Consider the following 20,712-nt stretch of genomic DNA (forward strand, 5'->3'; position numbering starts at 1 on the left):
GTAACACCATGTTTGTATCTACTGATGATGACTAGAGCAAGCTAGTCAAAATGTTGCGACAAATTTAAGAACTGACTCCCCGGTAGTACAGTTAATCGCGATCCTATAAGCTAAAGTAGTAGTCCCAGCCAATTTTTATACCATCCGCCCGGGTAATAGTTAAAAAAGCAGGACAGTTTTTTTTTTCAGAACTGAGAAGTCTCCCGAACCTCCGAACATCTACTCAACGGTAGTAGAACAAAGCAAGACATTTCTCTGAGAACAAACTCTACCTGGCAAATAGATACACACATGGTGTTACCGCAAACCAAAATACATAATGTTTCTGTGTTACAACATGTTATGAGTTTACACTTAATAGTTTCTAATGAATGTCTTTATGATGTTATCCAACTTTTGTTTTGAGAGGAAAACAACTCACGTAGATAGTTCTTATATTTCATCCAAACGGTCAGTTTTAATATAACAGAGAAACAATAATTGGCTGCTGCAAACTGCTTACCAACCAAAAGGACCTATGGTAAAAATGCACAAAAATAACACAGTCTTTCTCAAAGGCTAGATGACAATACAACAAACACGAACAGGTAACTTTAGTGTAACATTTATTTAACAGTTGAATCTTCGTCTTAACGTTGTTGCAATAAGATGTTAATTTTTACTCTACAGCATCTACAATAAAGTAAACTAAATATGACATCACAGTGACGTCACCATGGCTGGGGGAGGTCTGCACTGTAACGTAATAACCGTTTCGTTGGTGACTATTGGAACTGTCATTGCCATATTCTTCATGGTATCCGTTGTGGTTTTAAGTGGTCGTTCCAACATCCCGGAAGTATGCGAATCGTATAGTAACGACATGAAGGTAAAATGAACAAGAAAACTCCACCTATCAACTCAAAAACAAACACTATACCACCAACATCAACACATAATAAAATATGACAGCAACTGCGAAACCAACACTTAAAGGCAGTGGACACTTTTGGTACATACTCAAAATTAGCACAAAACCTTACTTGGTAACGAGTAATGGGGAGAGGTTGATAGTATAAAACATTGTGAGAAACAGCTCCCTCTGAAGTGAGGTAGTTTGCGAGAAAGAAGTAGTTTTCCACGAATTTGATTTCGAGACCTCAAGTTTAGAATCTGAGGTCTCGAAAACAAGCATCTGAAAGCACACAACTTCGTGTGGCAAAGGTGTTTTTTTTCTTTCATTATTATCTCGCAACTTCGATGACAAATTGAGCTCAAATTTTTGATTTTTGAGCTCAAGGTTTGTTATTTTATGCATATGTTGAGATACACCAAGAGAGAAGACTGGTCTTTGACAATTACCAATAGTGTCCACTGTCTTTAAAACCAATACCAACTTCCAGTTTCAGCACCAACACCATTACTAATTTCGATAATTTACAAATACAATAAAACCAACGTCAACACCAACATCAATTATTTTAGCACTTACACAAACTTCAACACCAACACCAAAACCAACTTCAACACCAACTACACCTGTCCAACACCACAACGTTAGCAGTTGAGTGACACTGACAGACGTTTTAAGACAATCGTACACACTCAATAGTTTCGAATCAAGATAACAAATAATTGTTGGTCCGACTTTTCAACCCTAGTATTTCTTTCTGTTTAGACCAAAATTGTGTCCTTTTCACATATTATTATCTTCAAACAAAATAAGCAAACAAACAAAATAAAATGAATAAAATAAATACTTAATATCACTCGGACAATTATAGGTTTTAAATCTTGAAATGCTAACTAACTGTTTTACTTTGAATCTTCTCAAATAGGTCACACAATACGGCATTGTGATCGAAGTTGAAACCCCTTTCCCTAAGCCACGCCTATTCTTCTGGAAGTTTGATATAAACGGATCACTAGGCAAAGTTGAAGAAAAAACGTACAGGGTCAAACAAAGTAAGTTTTTGTTACAGTTTACTACTCCTTTTATTTGTAAATTGGTTACAAATTATATATTTTAGCCATAGCACTCCGCACAAAGATGTTGACAAAGTAGGGAGACAGCCAAGCTAGGTCAAGATATTAGTAAGAGCACCGGCACTTTTCTCCGGAGGTCGTTGGTTCAAATCCCGGTCTAGTAAATTTGTCTTTGTTGAACCCCAAATCAATTAGCCCTTTTGAGTTATGGAGGACACAGTATTGCACTGTTGGGTTTGGGTTTCGAAAAAAAAGAGTCATCCACAAACCTAATTATTATAGGGTGCGTTCGATTAGCTTCCCTGGGTCGACCCCGCGGTGCTCACTCGGGTGAGCCCCTGACAAGAGCTAATCAAACGATCACTCACCCTCTCGTGGTGACGTCATGCACCTCGGACCAGCCCCAAGTGACCTGTTCCACAAGTAGGGTACTGGGGCTGAACCGGGTGAGCCCCTGGAACGACGTCAAAGCTATTCGATCGTACCGGGGGCAGACTGGGGTCGACCCGGGGAAGCTAATCGAACGCACCCAGTGTCACAATACTGTGTCCACCATACCTCAAAATGGCTTACTAAATACCCGGTTGGTTTCCCTTGTATAGTTTATTATTTTTAAGATAAATTAATAAATAAATAAATAAGGGAGTCAATGTGTGGTGAAGAGTTTTTCAACTAGTGGTTTAATCCCAACGAGGCCTGGTTCTTGATAATTTTACCGAGACGAAGTCGAGGTAAATTATCAAGAACCAGGCCTCGGCGGGTTTAAACCACTAGTTAAAAACCGGTTCAACACACTTTGATTCCCATTCATCAATACCTTTTCGGTCAAAAACATCAACACTTTTTGGTCAAAAAGTAAAATATTATATGCAAACATTATAATTGTTCAATGACTTCTTTCAACACAACACCCCTCCGGCTGTGAAATGGTAAAGCCCTCCGCCCTGATGTGGCACAACTGTTTCAGCTGTTGCTCTCCACCAATAAGAATGAAGGAACTGTCATATAAGAACAGGTGCAAGCTCGCGTGTCACGCCCAGGTTTCCACACTTTTTACTGGTCATAAACAAAAGTTTATACACCCCATGTAACGCGCTCTCCACCAATAGGAATAGCGAAACTGTCTGAGGTATTTATGAATGAACAATAATGTTCAATGTTCTTTATATGATGACAGATAAAAAGAAACCAAGTGCGTTTCTCGAGTCTTGTTTAGACTCCATCAGCAGGATCGTTTCCAGAGACCAGCGTGAAACTACCGAGGTTGTCCTGCTGGCTACGGATGAGATCGAGGCAGTAAAGTAAGTACCGTTGTGTTTGAAACTGAGATGTCATCCGCAAAAGGCCCATAGTGCTATACGAATATTACACATTTGTAATACATGTATGCTGTGCATTTATGTGGCTGAACGGTCATTGAGATGACTAGTCTTTGGCAATTACCAATAGTGTCCAGTGTCTTTAAAGTTGGATGGACCGATTTTCGCCGAACAGAAATTTGTGAACGATTTTTGACAAAAATTTTGTCAAAAATTGGTAATTGCCAAAGACTAGTCATCTCACTTGGTGTGTTTCAACCTATATATAAAATAACACACCTGTGAAAAAATGAGCTCAATTGGTCGTCGAAGTTGCGAGATAATGAAAGAAAAAAAAACACCCTTGTCACACGAAGTTATGTGCTTTCAGATGCTTGATTTTGGGACCTCAAATTCTAAATCTGAGGTCTCGAAATTAAATAACATTACTTCAGAGGGAGCTGTTTCTCACAGTGTTTTATTCCATCAACCTCTCCCCATACTCGTTACCGAGTAAGGTTTGGTGCTAATAATTATTTTGAGTTATTACCAATAGTGTCCTATGCCTTTAACGGTAAAACTGATCGTCTAATGTTACTGCTAAACATGAGCTCATAAACCTGTTAGCTAAGATTTTTAACCAAAATTTATTTTTAAAACTTTGCCAATAGGCTTCAGACGAAGTTGGACGAAGTCCGTGTTTTGCTTTCATCTTACGCCTTCAACACCAGCAACGATACCGTTGAATCGCACGTCATGACGGCTAATGATATAGCTAGACACCGCTGGACACGTGAAAACGAACTGTTGGGGATTATAAAACCTGTAAGTTTTGTGAAATGGATTGGGAATGTGGTGCAAAGTCACGGCCCGAGTTTTTGCCAACCAAGGTTGGACAACTTTACTATATGGGAAGCAATAATGCAAAGCAAAACTGATAGCCACAATGTTTGTGATAATAATTACACAACCTTTTGAAAATAGTGTTAAATTTGATGGGGAAAAAACTCAAACCAATCACACGATGTATTTTCCGTAGAGACAGAAAATGTTGAATTGGGTTTACAGCATCTTCAAGATTGAATAGTGTAAGAGAATATTGAAAGAGCAACGCCTTTGTTGCATACAAATTAATGAGTGCTTTCACATGAATAATCAAAGGCTTCAGGCCTGAGGTCTTTTATTATTTGAGTGAGAAGTTACCCCTTTCTCAAAAACTATGTCATTTCATATATAGGGAGCCGTTTCTCATAACGGTTTATACTGTCATTAACTCTCAATTGCTCGTTACCAAGTGTATACGTATTTAACGCTAACCCAACTATTTGTTATTTATTACCAGTGGTAGTGTCCAGTGCCTTTGCACATTTCACGAGTTATTTATTCAAACCAATCTCTAACACAGGATATCAACCCAAGGCAAAATGACTTCATGGAAAAAGACAGAACACACTTGACATACGGTTTACTCGAAGTCACGCACAGTTCTGCCCGGATCACTTACGAGGTAAAGATAGATGGTAACTCTTCGCTCACAGCCAATGAGAATATCGGAACACTTGAACTCTACGCGGAGGAATATAGCGTGTTTACTCAGAGTATCCCCTGCTACGGACTACGAGCGGCTTACAGACAGTTCCAGCACCATCTCATAGATAAGGTAGGGTGGCACACATCGGTGTATTTTTTTATGGTCAAAACCAAAATTAACATCCTTTATTCGCGATTAATTTTATATGTTAATATTGTTTGATTTCATAAAAACATTATGAACAGTATGACGCGAACCGATATGGTTGAATTGCACTTGAACATGTACAGTATAAAACATTTCTTTTAAACAGTTTGAACACACAATAGATAATGAGCAAGATTGTTATCACCAATTCACATTCAAAACACTTAAGGGAACTACTTTCTTTTCTGGGTTAGATGATTAAATCATCAAAAGACACGATCGCCAACCCATGTACTCCACCTGGATACCACGAAACTGTCAGGTCATCTGATTTGCATAAGAGGTCATCTTGCCTCATCCAATCAGCGTCCACCAATAACGGAAGTGACGTCGATGCATCGATATCAAGGCAATCTACACAGCCGGAGCTGTACAAACTAGAAGGCACAGGTGATGCCAAGGCATGTGAAAGCGAGGTCAATAGGCTTTCTCTGGGAATGAAGTTGCAACCTGTGCCTCGCGGCAAATTCATGGTAGGTTGCTTTCCCTGAAAACAGTATAGAGTGTATTAAAGTATTTTTGTGACGTCATTCTATTGACGAAAGTGTAGTATTTTGTTTGCGAAGATACACTTAACGTTAGATTCGTAACAAACTAAAGTGAGAGTTCAATTTGAAATGAACACAAAGTACAAAGTTTTGGGGAAATATTGTTTAGTAACGAATCTACACTTTAGAGTCTACTTCTTTGACTTAAACTATTTTCCCAAAACTTGGTACTTAATTTTGTACGCGGTAATTTCAAACTGAACTATCACCTGTAACGAATCTAAATGAGCCCTTTCAGATGTATCGTACAGCAGACTAAATACTGGTTGCTTTTGTTTCATTTCATAACTGAGGTCTTTTATTTTCTTTTGACTAGACATATCTTCCATATTTTCTGGTTGATCTGTCCCACGTGACTGATTTGACCAATAGCAGGGACCAATGCGATTGGACACACATGCCGGTAAGGACACTCCCAAAACTCCAGGGTCAGAATATTGACTCTTTTTCGGGTCAAGCTTAGCCTTTTGTCAAGGCCTTCGTGGCGTTAAATAGCGGAGCGACTGCAACGGGAGACCACACGCACGAGTCGAGTGGCGATCGACTGGCGAAGCTTGCGCCACTTGCGTGCGTAGTCTCTCGTTCCAGTCGCTTGGGATTGCGGCTCTCCAAGCCACGAAGGCCTTGACAAAAGGCTAGGTCAACGGAAAGTGGTGAAAAGATGTGGTTTGAACTCGGATTATATGCGCCATTTTAATTCATTTTTGTGCCAGGTCAATTTGACACAGATTCCGGGTCAGTGGGTCAGGCCCTATACGGGACTTGATCCGAATCAATATTATGACCAGAATTACTCAGAATTACCAAAATAAGATGTAGGATGGTTCTTCTTGAAGGAGTATCAAAACAGCTTGTTTTCTCCTTTTAGGCTGATATGTTCAGAACGGAAGTAAACATCACCGGCATGAACCCTTGTTTTGTTGCCAACTATTTGCACAGCTTGGTATTTGACGACTTGAAGATGGACAGAGAAACTTGGGAGGATGTCATCATGCACGAAGACAATAGAGTAAGTATATCGAGAGAAAGGAACCAATGGTCAAGATTCTTTACGTTATGAGGCCTACACTGCTCTTGTTGTGACTATAGCCCATTTCTGTTATTGATTGTTGATGAAAAAAAAAGTAAATAAACAAATAAATGGTAGCAATCACACATGAATTGTCCCTATTCATAATATACGACGTTGCCCCCTGAAATTAAGGAGCTTTCGTTTTCGACGACGGATGGTTCTGCGACGGTAATGATGACATTTTGCATCATCTGCGCTTGCGGCGGCGTTGAGGACGGTCGCGACCGGCCGTCCCTTAATTTCTACCACAGTATAGGCCTACTCGGGATGAATCTGCGTTGAGCTGAAAATGACAAACCGTCGCAAATCATCCGTGGTCGAAACCGAAAACTCCCTATTGCTCTTGGTTGCGTCTTCATTTTTGGAAGTGCGTTTCTGCCATCTGCATAATAACCGCGTATTATATGTGACGCACGCCATCTTGAAAATGGTAGACCAAAAGAAGACAGGGCAGCGTGTGGTGACGTCATTGCAAAGACGGGTCGAAACGTCAGGTATTAACTATTTTTCGCATTTTTATCATTCTGATACAGCTTGACCATCGCTGGTTCCTTGGGTTTGTTACGGGTGTCGTCAGCAGTCTGCCGCCCCCTACATTCGCCTGCGTCCTGGTGCCAGATCCAAACTTGGTTCAGCGTAAACAGCAAACTGTTCTCATTCTAACTGTAGCCATGATATTTGGGTTTGTTCTGGTTGCATTGGGGTATGGCTTTGCGTGTAAACGAGGTGATGATAACGAGTGGATACCATCATCTGCGGAAATGTATCAATTCGAACAAGTATAGACCATACGTATATATGATTTGAGGTATTGCATGGTGAGGTATCAATATTGGTTTGCGGTAACACCATGTGTGTATCTACTTGCCAGGTAGAGTTTGTTCTTTATAGAGAACCGTCTTTCTTTATCTCCATGATTCTACTACCATGGAGTAGATTTACCGGATGTTCGGGAGACTTCTCAGTTCTGAAAATAAATGGCATGCTTTTTAATTACTACCCGGGCGGTAGGTATAGAAATTGGCTGGAACTACTACTTAATTAGTTTATAGGATCATTATTAACTGCACTACCGCGGAGTCAGTTCTTGAATTGGTCTTAACGTTTCGACTAGCTTGCTCTTATAGTCATCGTCAGGAGACTATGGTCTACAAAATAGGAGTGAAACAGTTGGATTCAATTACCAAATGTTATAACCACCCCTTTAAAGAATAACAGTGAATGGGAAATTCATAAATCTGGGTGTTTAACTTCTGTTTTATTCGTGTTCAAGAACATAATTGCTCGTTTGGAGCATAATTGCTGTGAACACATCCTATCACGATGATAATATTGACAGCTTTTTAGACCTGTCTGGAGACGAATTAATCGTGTTCGTGGAATGAATAATTATATTTTTCATATCCATATAAAGTCTGCGAGCCAATGAACCAGTGAACAATCCATTAGGAATCAGTAAAGTACATTGTGTTTATTCGGCATTTTTAAAGGTTCTCACAAAATTATCAGCAGCCTAATTAACGCTACTAATTTAGGATATTTAGCACTGTCAACCTTCTGACGACTTTTAAAATACATTCGTGCTGAATTAGGCCTACTTAGATGTTGAGATCAGGAATTAAAAAATAGTTGATGATAAAAACATCATATTTTTAAACACATTCAGCGCAGCAGCAAATAAACACACCTGCTTAATTTAATATCACTGGGTGTGTTTAGGTTGATCTCACAATGTTTTGGTTTTAAACACAGTGTTTATTTCATAAACGCGTTACGCGTTAGCATTTTTACAGTGTAGGGTACACTGGGGGAAGATGGGACACGGGATAAGATTAGACATTGCCAATTCAATGCATTATAAAATAAACCAAATCATTTCTGGCAAACCCATCCTATGCATACAAGTTTCGTCCATATCTGGTTTGTATATGTGGAGGTTGCCTCTTAACCGTTTTCTTTTTCTGCGTCCCATCTTGCCCCAAATGATGGAGGAAAACGGGACACTAAATCAAAATTTAAAAAGTAAAGTTTTAGTATCTGAAAACTGAAAAAAAAAACACACCAAAAAACATTGAAATTTCATTTTAAAAGGTGAAAATATAAACAACCTTTAGTATCAGTGAGCCGATGTGACAAATTATGGTAAATTTTAATTGTAATTATCAAAAAACTGTTTATGTGTCCCATCTTCCCCCCACTGTACCCCACTGGCATTGACTTTGCTACTGGCAGTGTGTGTGCAACATCAATGGTGAGATTGAAAAGTATAGGTACGTGCTCAGAGAATTAGACATGACTTTTACATAATAAACATACGGTCATGTGGGAAAACAAACATATAAATATTAATTAAAGGCAGTGGACACTATTGGTAATTGCCAAAGACTAGCCTTCACAGTTGGTGTATCTCAACATATGCATAAAATAACAAACCTGTGAAAATTTGAGCTCAATTGGTTACGAAACTGCGAGATAATAATGAAAGAAAAAATACCCTTGTCACACGAAGTTGTGTGCGTTTAGATGGTTGATTTCGAGACCTCAAGTTCTAAACTTGATGTCTCGAAATCAAATTACTTCTTTCTCGAAAACTACATTACTTCAGAGGGAGCCGTTTCTAACAATGTTTTATACTATCAACCTCTCCCCATTACTCGTCACCAAGAAAGGTCTTATACTAATAATTATTTTGAGTAATTGCCAATAGTGTCCGCTGCCTTTAAACGCCCTATAGTTTTCTTTATGAATTTTCTTTACAAATAATTTTTTGATCTTGCGAATCTAAAAATACAAAGTTTGAAAACAGTCAGTCATGTTTATGTGTCGTGACCCTGATGACCACCTGTGTTCTACAGATTTGCCATTTATTATTTGTTGTAATTTGCCGCACTCAAAGTGTGAAACCTCGAATTAAGTTGTGCTGTGAACTTTTATTTCGTTGTGTTATTATATATTTGATAGAAGCAAAGGTCCATCGTTATACAATGATAGATTTCATTTTCTACAGACTTATAGACTGCATTTACCTCAATTTTAATTATGAAACTCACAGTGATATCACTAAATAATTTAACAAGATACTTTAACACAAAACAATGGTGTTTCTGCACTTCACAGTGAACTATACTCACACCCCTATAACACCCACCGCGGTGGGAGCACCGGCCCCTGGGAATATGAAAAATTAATTTGAGCCGCTCAAAATGTAATCGGAAATAAGACCAAGACTCCAACGACCGTGAATGAGGCAACAATGCCATTATCCGACTATCAACCTATATCCTTGGTACAGACAGGTTGCTCGAATGTATTCGCACAGGTACTGGCACTTTTAATTACTAGGAAGTCATTTTAGACATTAGTTTATTCCAATATTGGCAACAACAAACAATGTATACAATAATAGACATTCAGACAAACAGCAATTGAAACATCATTACCACAAAGTTAAGATACTTTATAGACAGTTAACGTTATTACCAATAAGCAGGGGAAAATGTGAAGCATATTAATGCTTTTTTAAATGTTCACTGTGACAGACAAAGACTTGAACTTTGGACAAGGAAATGAAGCTCTTGACAGTTATTAGACAGACTGACATTGAGACCAGCCATAAATAGACATAGTGAAATTAATATGCGTACAGTGACATTCTATAGTAATCGCTATTAGCTTTGTAAATACATGATTTTAAAAGAAGTACGTTTTAAATTTTCTTTCAAAACTTTCAAGTGTTGAAATCATGGACAATAAACCATGTTTTTGATCATACTCATTTCGCCGTGCACTTTACTCGAAATCTCAACCCCGATGGAAAAGAATATTTAAACATGTCTTTCTGTGCATGTCTTTACACCATTAAAGGCACCGGACATTACTGGTAATTACTCAAAATAATTGTTGATAAAAAATTACTAGGTCTCGAGTAATGGGGAGCTGTTGATAGTACGTTGTGAGAAACTGCTCCCTCTGAAGTAACCTATTTTTTTCAGAGAGAAGTAATTTCCCACTAAAATATTTGAATTTAATAAGAGACCTAAACTAAGGTCTCGAATTCAAGGAATATGTTTATTTTTTTTTCCATCTCACAACTTCGACGACCAATTGAGTCAAAATTTTCACAGGTTTGTTGTTTTATGCATGTTATGTTGAGCTATAGTAAGTGAGAACACTGGTCTTTGACAATTACCAAGAGCATGCCTTTAACCTTAAGAGCCCTTTGTTTACATCTCTATCTCTTTCACTCATACATTGCGATCTTACTTCGAAATGCAAAATGGGGTTAGCCGCTGCATGTCTATACACCATTAACACTTTCTCATCTTCTTCAATGCGGACAGACAATCCTTCCGAAATCGTCTATTCGCAAGACCATATATTAACGGATTCAAAATGTTATTTATGTACACAGTGATAGTAAAGTAGTACACTGCCCTCGTGACGTTAAAGGAGATTATAGCTCCGTAGACTCGGGCCAGATTTAAGGCTACGTACAGCCAATATGGGAACCACGTCACTAGGAGTACGACGCTGGTCCCGAACATCATTCTAGTGGTCTTACGTTGAAGTGAGACAGTTTTATCTTTGCCTTTCTTGGGTTTGTTTGGTTTCACGTTCCCATCAGGTGGACGGTTAGTTTGGGTTGAGTTATCGTTACCTTGAGTAGCAGACTGGTCTTTTCGGTGAAGGGACTCATTGGCTACGCCTGCTGGTGTGTCGATTGTTTCGGTGGTCTCTTGTTGTTTTGACGTGGAAGGTTGGCCGCCATCACCGCTTGAGGGCCCTGAGAGTGGTACCTTGACTGCAATGGCTGGTATCGTAGCATGTTGAGAGGAGGATGCGACCGACAAATCATTTTGTGCAGGACGCTGACTAAGAACATTTACTTTCACATGCTTTCGTATGGTATTGTAGACATGCCCGTAGCAGACGCAAATGGCACCTAGCACAAAGATATACAGTACAAATTGAAATATCAAAAAAGTCCGTTGTAACGCGAGTGTGGATGGCAGCCAGATGATCTCCAGTATACGCGGACTAGCAAAGAGCATCGCCCCAGCGTACGCACTGAGAATCATCATCTTGGCTCTGAAGCGGTTCAGCAAACGGTTTCTCGGGCGACACACACAGTCGTACCTGTCCACTGCAATGAAGCCGGTCAACACAGAAGAGGCGAACACATTCACCAAGCCAATGGCTCCGAGGTATTCAAGCGCCGATGGTGTCTTCTTGTTTTCTAGAACAAATACATAGACGGTAAGGTTGTAGACTCTCATTAGGCAGACGGTGAAGTCCATCCCGGCCAGCCCCATGATCAGGATGTGGGTACTCGTCTTATTAGGCTTGGGCCAGTACACGCCTAGAATGAGACCGTTCCCTATCAGCCCAATTATGATCACGGCAATGTAGAAGATGATCTTCAGTACAGCATTGATGGTCAACCCGACGTCGGGTCCCTGTGGTGGTTCATCTGGGATCCAGTCCGCGGTAGAGGTCTCTACAGATGCGTTATCCATGTTATAATTGTTATAATTAATAGTAATATTAGTCAATATTGCCAACGGCTGCTATCAGTTTATGAATTGCCACAGTCAACACTAGGCCTGGCCTGGAATGTATTCTATAGAGTTGGTATATACATTCAAACTAACAGGGACAATAGGAGGTCTACTACTGCATGCAGGCGTGTAAAAGAGTTGGAGAGCTTTTTACTATTATTCTGTCTGCATGGATGGTTTACTTGTCATAATAACACTCACGTAAATGTCTTAATAAAGCACTTCAGCAGCTCGATTTGGAGAAACGGTTTAAAATGTTATTGAGTTGTTTTGCGATTTCGATCATCAGAACGTTTGAGTGTCGGGAGTGCGTTAGTAAAAAGGCGGGAACTGTAGTTCAAAAAGACAACTTACCACGAGTCAATTAATATAGACCAGGACAATTCATACGCACACTTGGAATTTCAGCTTTCATCCCGTTGGAAGATCGAGTCACTACACAACGTTTAACAACTCCTTCCGTAATGACGACGAGAATGATTATGAACTGTTTGCTATTTATTGAGTCAACCACGCAGACAGTGTGTCTTCGACCAACCACTACAAAAATACTGCCATGAATGTTTTCTATCGTATGTGAAGCATGCATGCACCACAAACTTTCTTTCCAGTTTTCTTTTCGGCAAAGGCGAACACAGCTTGTCTCACCACGACCGGAGAACAAGTGCCGTGTGGTGTGCTCCTTCAACTGTTTTTTAAACAAACGAGATGTGCACTATACGCGTAACAGAATCACCTCCTCTAATGGTAAAAGGCGAACGGATCACACCAATCAGACGTGACTTCACTTAGTGAGCGGAGGCTTTCTCTCCCCCCTCCATTTATTGTCCCTGGAAAAACAGTGTGCTAAGTACGCATCTATTAGACTGGACTCTGTCTTTATCTGCAAGGATAAAGAGAGGTACGTGCTTTTCAGAGCAAGTGATTCCATTCGATACAACGACATTATTGGTTGGACGTTTAGTGACGCAGCTTTTACATTTGTGTTTTGATTGGACGGAAGTGATACGGGTGCAGACGCACTTTCTGTCGTCTGAAAGCATAAAAACTTACTTGGTAACAAGCAATGGGGAGCTGTTGATAGTATAAGACATTGTGAGAAACGGTTCCCTCTGAACTATTGTAGTTTTTGAGAAAGATTTTCGAGAATTAGATTTTGAGGTCTCGAAATCAAGCATCTGAAAGCACACAACTTCGGGTGACAAGGGCGTTTTTTTTTCTTTTCATTATTATATCTCGCAACTTCAAAGACCAATTGAGCTCACATTTTACAGGTTTGTAATTGTATGCATATGTTGAGATACACTGTGAGAAGACTGGTTTTTGACAATATTACCAATAGTTTCCAGTATCTTTAAAGAGGAAGTGATATGGGGCAAATCCCGAAAAGCATAGCTTTGGGAGAGACACACACGCGGGCAACAAAAAGACAAAGTTGAGACTCATATTCATCTCCGTGTTTTTTTTTATATCGCATCTGTCTCCATGCCCCAAGGCTCTGAATCTAAAGCATTTTTTTCTTCACGACACGCGAGAAGAAGAATTGAAGATGCCCATGGTCTGATTTAAGCTCAAGAAAGCCATCATGAAAGTGTTTTTCTTCATACGTCCAGAACTCGTTGTCTTGGAAACATTTTGTTTGTTTCCTGCGGGTTGAGTACACGGTGCTGTTGTTTTCAATACTTTATGCCCCCCTCATTTACGTCAATAATCCTATTTCCACCAACTCAAATGGAAGAACTGTCTTGCCATAGTTATTTTCAAGTCCGTCATTATCACTAGATGTCCTTCATTTTGGATCCATTGTCCACATGTTTAATAGTTAATTGCTTATTGCCATACTAGAATCGCCAATTACTCGACTCGGACAATGAAAAGTGAATTCTGAGGAAGGTCAATCAAAATGTAGTATTTTACGTAATAAGCTAAACTCAATTGGGGGTATTTTCGTAGACGATGTGTCCTGTGACAATACAATAGAACCACATGGACTTCCGGCAGGCACGATTTGTACACAGCTCAATGGAAAACTCACAAAATCTCATATTTTATGGAGATTGCACTGTCCAATTCTTATCAACTTTTGATATTATGAAAGGGGCACATCTGAAAACTTTTCCAGTTTTTACTTTCATAACTCTAGGATTTATGTGGAAATTATGAAACAAAATGTATTATTTACCATAGGACCAGTGCCGTATCTTTCCTGCCATAAAATACAAAGAATGCACAAGGTCACACTTATTGTAGACAAAGGCCTATATTAAAAAGAAATAACAAACATTAAACAGATTTACCAAACAAATATCAACAAAATTAAGGATGAAAACCAAGTGGGTTATAATAAGTCAGTGTGTTTTAAGTTTTGGCATTGAACTTGAAGTATATATTGGTTTGGTCGCGTTCAACCACTGATTTTTAGAAGTTGAATATTACATGCAGGGTGAGTCAAAAAGAAGTTAACCAAGATTTATGATTTAAAAAAAATGAAATTGACAATTGACAATTCCTAAGAGAAGCAAAGAGTACAAAGAGTAATTTGTTTGTTGTGTAAAGTATTCCTTGGACAGCTTGCAAATTGAGTACCGGTACCTTGATTAAAATATACATAACTCCTCAGAAGAATAATCAATTTCTTTAATTTTTTTGTTCTAATAAGCAGGAGAGAATGTTTTTTTTGTATTTTTTTGTATTCGATTATGCAATAAAAACACAAAAAATCACAGAAAAAGCGACCAAAAGAATTAAACACAAATGCCTAAAGGGCAGTAAATAAGAAAACCACGGACAGAAGACAAACGAGAATGGACAACAAAAAGGCCAAGAACTATACAGTACCAACTAAACATCTAAACACAAGATAAACAATAATATAAATCGGGCAGAAAATTCGAATTAAATCATATTAACCCATTTTTTGTTATGGTCATCGAGTGATCCATTTTTCGTTGCTATGGCTTCCTAATATTATGCCCTATCAAATATAGAAAGCTTCTTAATATGATGCTTGATTGAACTTTTGAGTGTCATTTGTTTGTTTTGAAAAACATCACAAATCCCCGCCAACTTCTTGTTGACTCTAACTGTATGTTGTTCGATCAGCAGAAAGGTATAGCTTGCAATCAAATGATCAATTTATTATAACAGACTATATTTTAACGAACAAACCAGGGTTTCTGAAACGCCTTTAAAGGCACACCTTTTGTAATTGTCAAAGAGCAGTCTTCTCAATTGGTGCGTCTCAACATACGCACAAAAATAATAACAAACCTGTGAAAATCTGAACTCAATTATTGGCAGTCGAAGTTGCGAGATAACTATGAAAGAAAATACACCCTTGCACACGAAGTTGGTGCTTTCTGCTTGAATTGGAGACCTAACGCGTGAGGTCTCTATAAATCAATAACAAATTTATTATTTTACTTAATATTCTTTATCCCCGATGCAAATTTAACATCTGTTAGAAATTACTTCTTTCTCCAATCTACGTTACTTCAGAGGGAGCCGTTTCTTACAATGTTGTATACTATCAACAGTTCTCCGTTGCTCGTTACCAAGTAAGTTTGTATACTAACGATTATTTTGAGTAACTACCAATAGTGTCCAGTGCCTTTAAGGATTTAAAACAAGCTTTTAAAAAAGAATAACATTCAATTTCGTTCACAGAATTTGATGAAACGAGCCTGTAGCTTTCCTCTGCTTTATCCACTTACTGTTGGTCTTAAATTCCCTTAACATGGCATTAAAGGGTTCTTAAAAAGTCTTAAATCTGACATATAGATTTATATTCTACTTTAAGTAATCAGTTTCATACAGCTTCCAACTTTTAAAGCATTTTTGTTATTGTATAGTAAGGAGGTTGACCAATAGCTTTTTATCCGCCCAGCAGCAAATTTCACGCAGCGCTATAGGATTAACCCTATCACGAGTTAGGACAAGTAATTCGTCAACATTTAAATAGGATGGGTTCGATGTACGCCTTTAGCCATTTAGCCACTGGACCGCCCAGCCACCTAAAGCGATACACTGTATTATGCGGTAGGAGGAAACCTCGCTATAGCTTTTGTTTGTAGAAAATAAGAAACATCAAAATAAAACTAGGTAGTCAATAGTATGCCTACGCATTGGTGAATCCATCTAGTTGTTTATAGATCATTATTAATTTTTCTCTTCACAGTTGACTTGACGAAGCTAATGATAATGAAATAATATAGCACTTACCCAACAAAACGCTTATTAGTAAACACAAAGGAAACTGTATTTATCATTCATGGTGATATTGTCGAAAACTTATGCCGTCGCAAATAATCAGCATTGAGCCAGATAAAAGCCTTGACAAGCTATTGTATCCATTTTATCATTATACAAAAATAATCGCCATAAATATTACGGTAGTTTTTTTTATTGTTCCCCAATGAGGACTTGTACAAATATTACCGAAAGGGTCAAAAATTGTGCGTTTAATTATAAATAATAAGCCTCGGCTATCTTTAAAAAATTTGAACTACGATTTCAGTAAAGTTACTGCAAGAATCTTGAAAAGAAAAACAAAATTATTTCGGCAAACTCGGGCGGTGCAGGGACTAGAGGGTTTAATACGGAACTTAATTCGTCCTTCAAAGATTAATCCTAAGTTAGGAAGAGTTTGGTGAAATTGACGGCTGGCGGATTAGCAATCCGCCCGTGTGAACGCGTGATCCCGCGGGCGGTGTTGACGGGGCCTGTTTCCGCACACTCCGTATAAATGAGTATTATTACGTCGTTATTTTAATTTAGTTAATTATAAGGGTTGTTGTTGTTTGTACATTTGTTTCTATTTGTGCATCATTTTGTTTGATTGTCTGTCTGTCCACAGGCTGATTACTTATACAAGCCTCGGCTCATCAAATTGGCCCGAGGCCTATTTTCTTTGAATGTAAAAACAAAGACTATAGGCCTAACTATTGCTTCGTCCTTCGGATTGGACGTAAAGCCGTTGTATGGACTGCGTTACTAAGAAAATGCTTATATAGCAGGTTGAAACTTGGTCCCTCTTGCGGGAAAAGTAACCGACCCCCCTCCCCCTCCAACCAAAAAAGTGGGGAAAAAGTAGATCAATTTTACTGGGGCTGAACCCAAGGAGTACCGAGAGTGTTTTTTTTTATATTCCAGAGGTAATTTTGGCGAACTTGCAAAAATATTTATCAGAGAGGGCAAGTGGTTCTTCTTTTTTTTGGCATTGCGAACTTGCAAGATTTTTATATTAGAGAGCACGGTTTTATTGATCGAATTTAGCATTGTCACAATGGAATGCACCGATAACGTGAAGGTTTGGAACCAAAGTTTGGAAATCACGGTGCGGTACCACCAACGACGTCGTGACGAGGAGCCCGTGAACGATGGTGGTTTCAGTGACCCAACACCTATGGAGGTTGATGAGACACCTATGGAGGGTGATGAGACACCTATGGAGGTTGATGAGACACCTATGGAGGGTGATGAGACACCTATGGAGGTTGATGAGACACCTATGGAGGGTGATGATAGTGACTCGACACCTATGGAGGTCGACGTCGGTGGTAACAGCACTGTGACAACACCTAGTATGGACGACGTTGAAGACACAACACCGATGTTGACACAGTCGTCGTGCGCCCGGCCGTGCACGTCGTAACAGCTCCGTCTAGATCGCGAGTACATAGGCAGGTTCTGGCATGGGGGCCGCCATTGGTCCATCTCCTGTCCATTTCCTGCACGTGGCCGATAGCACGAGACATTTTCGTGCGTCCATAGTGGTTTGGCCTATCTCCCACGTTCGTTTCCCGCGCGTGGCCGTTAGCACGTGACATTTACACGGCGTCCATGGAGAACCAAGTCGTGTCGTTGCGAGCGCCTCGGTTGATGAACATGTAGTAATTTATTATATTATATGTGCCATCCGTGACAATGATTAAACACAGTTCGATCTGTCTCGAAAAAAAACAAAACAAGACTTGTCTTCTTTATTCTGTGTTTTCAACTTGTTTAATGAATTCTGATTATAGGAAACGATTGTCTTATATGCATTAAATGAGGGGACCTGTCTTGGAACCAGCCTTATTGCCAACATAATATCAAAGGCCTGCTCTACACAAAGAATAAACCTGGACCTTGCTTGCTAAGAAGCAGTTAAGCTGAAAGAATATCAAGCATTAGTTAGTTCGTCCCCAACTGGAGTATGCAGCAGCCGCATGGAGCTAGAAGTAAAGAAAAAGGCGTCACATACAGCGTCAGCTACAACTAAAAAGAGCAGGCCCAAGAGCAAAAAGCTAGATGTAAACAAATGCGTCACATGAGCTTTTAAAAAAGGCGTCACCACCAAAAGGAACTTTCCAGAAAAGCCAAAATGTTTTTGAACCAGGATAATGGGCAATTTCTTACCCGTTTACTTTGTACACGGCTTATGGAGCGAGATGGTTTTGTGATATATGGCTATATTCATGTGCCAATTCCTTGTGCAAAGAGTATGGGGACTGCGTTACTAAGAAAATGCTTATATAGCAGGTTGAAACTTGGTCCCTTTTGCGGGAAAAGTCACCAAAAGCCGACCCCCTCCCCCTCGAAGTAAAAAAGGTAGGGGAAAAGTAAATAAATTTGACTGTTTCCGAACCAGGGGAGTATCGAGCGCGGTCCCCGGCAGACGGAGGCCTTTGGGTGCCGCGAGAGATAAAATCTTATATTAGAGCAGTTGTTTTGTTTTACTTTCCAGAGTATTTCAGAGAGGGCAAATGGTTTTGCTTTCATTGGGTACTTTTGGCCTCGCTGAAACCCTGCAAGATTTTTTTATATTAGAGAGCACGGTTTTATTAAACGAATTTAGCATTGTCACAATGTAATGCACCGATAACGTGAAGGTTTGGAACCAAAGTTTGGAAATCACGGTGCGGTACCACCAACGACGTCGTGACGAGGAGCCCGTGAACGATGGTGGTTTCAGTGACCCAACACCTATGGAGGTTGATGAGACACCTATGGAGGGTGATGAGACACCTATGGAGGTTGATGAGACACCTATGGAGGGTGATGAGACACCTATGGAGGTTGATGAGACACCTATGGAGGGTGATGATAGTGACTCGACACCTATGGAGGTCGACGTCGGTGGTAACAGCACTGTGACAACACCTAGTATGGACGACGTTGAAGACACAACACCGATGTTGACACAGTCGTCGTGCGCCCGGCCGTGCACGTCGTAACAGCTCCGTCTAGATCGCGAGTACATAGGCAGGTTCTGGCATGGGGGCCGCCATTGGTCCATCTCCTGTCCATTTCCTGCACGTGGCCGATAGCACGAGACATTTTCGTGCGTCCATAGTGGTTTGGCCTATCTCCCACGTTCGTTTCCCGCGCGTGGCCGTTAGCACGTGACATTTACACGGCGTCCATGGAGAACCAAGTCGTGTCGTTGCGAGCGCCTCGGTTGATGAACATGTAGTAATTTATTATATTATATGTGCTATCCGTGACAATGATTAAACACAGTTCGATCTGTCTCGAAAAAAAACAAAACAAGACTTGTCTTCTTTATTCTGTGTTTTCAACTTGTTTAATGAATTCTGATTATAGGAAACGATTGTCTTATATGCATTAAATGAGGGGACCTGTCTTGGAACCAGCCTTATTGCCAACATAATATCAAAGGCCTGCTCTACACAAAGAATAAAACCTGGACCTTGCTTGCTAAGAAGCAGTTAAGCTGAAAGAATATCAAGCATTAGTTAGTTCGTCCCCAACTGGAGTATGCAGCAGCCGCATGGAGCTAGAAGTAAAGAAAAAGGCGTCACATACAGCGTCAGCTACAACTAAAAAGAGCAGGCCCAAGAGCAAAAAGCTAGATGTAAACAAATGGGTCACATGAGCTTTTAAAAAAGACGTCACCACCAAAAGGAACTTTCCAGAAAAGCGAAAATGTTTTTGAACCAGGATAATGGGCAATTTCTTACCCGTTTACTTTGTACACGGCCTATGGAGCGAGATGGTTTTGTGATATATGGCTATATTCATGTGCCAATTCCTTGTGCAAAGAGTATGGGGACTGCGTTACTAAGAAAATGCTTATATAGCAGGTTGAAACTTGGTCCCTTTTGCGGGAAAAGTCACCAAAAGCCGACCCCCCTCCCCCCTCGAAGTAAAAAAGGTAGGGGAAAAGTAAATAAATTTGACTGTTTCCGAACCAGGGGAGTATCGAGCGCGGTCCCCGGCAGACGGAGGCCTTTGGGTGCCGCGAGAGATAAAATCTTATATTAGAGCAGTTGTTTTGTTTTACTTTCCAGAGTATTTCAGAGAGGGCAAATGGTTTTGCTTTCATTGGGTACTTTTGGCCTCGCTGAAACCCTGCAAGATTTTTTTATATTAGAGAGCACGGTTTTATTGATCGAATTTAGCATTGTCACAATGGAATGCACCGATAACGTGAAGGTTTGGAACCAAAGTTTGGAAATCACGGTGCGGTACCACCAACGACGTCGTGACGAGGAGCCCGTGAACGATGGTGGTTTCAGTGACCCAACAC

General features: G+C 39.8%; 2 protein-coding genes across 2 annotated transcripts; one reads left to right on the forward strand and one right to left on the reverse strand.

Moving 5' to 3' along the window:
* Positions 1–715: 715 nt before the first annotated feature.
* On the forward strand, positions 716–7,406 carry LOC117294667 (ectonucleoside triphosphate diphosphohydrolase 1-like). The gene is made up of 9 exons (XM_033777171.1): positions 716–868; positions 1,818–1,944; positions 3,143–3,266; positions 3,935–4,088; positions 4,669–4,923; positions 5,196–5,474; positions 5,866–5,952; positions 6,418–6,558; positions 7,155–7,406. The coding sequence occupies exons 1-9, from the start codon at positions 716–718 to the stop codon at positions 7,404–7,406; spliced, it is 1,572 nt and encodes a 523-aa protein (XP_033633062.1).
* Positions 7,407–10,928: 3,522 nt separating this feature from the next.
* LOC117294668 (G-protein coupled receptor 84-like) lies at positions 10,929–20,508 on the reverse strand. The gene is made up of 5 exons (XM_033777172.1): positions 20,467–20,508; positions 20,044–20,090; positions 15,419–15,449; positions 14,362–14,437; positions 10,929–12,118 (listed from the first exon to the last, which is right to left on the reverse strand). The coding sequence occupies exons 1-5, from the start codon at positions 20,506–20,508 to the stop codon at positions 10,929–10,931; spliced, it is 1,386 nt and encodes a 461-aa protein (XP_033633063.1).
* Between the last annotated feature and the right edge of the window lie 204 nt (positions 20,509–20,712).

Source organism: Asterias rubens, chromosome 9 (assembly GCF_902459465.1).
Source record: "Asterias rubens chromosome 9, eAstRub1.3, whole genome shotgun sequence".
Classification (NCBI taxonomy): domain Eukaryota; kingdom Metazoa; phylum Echinodermata; class Asteroidea; order Forcipulatida; family Asteriidae; genus Asterias; species Asterias rubens.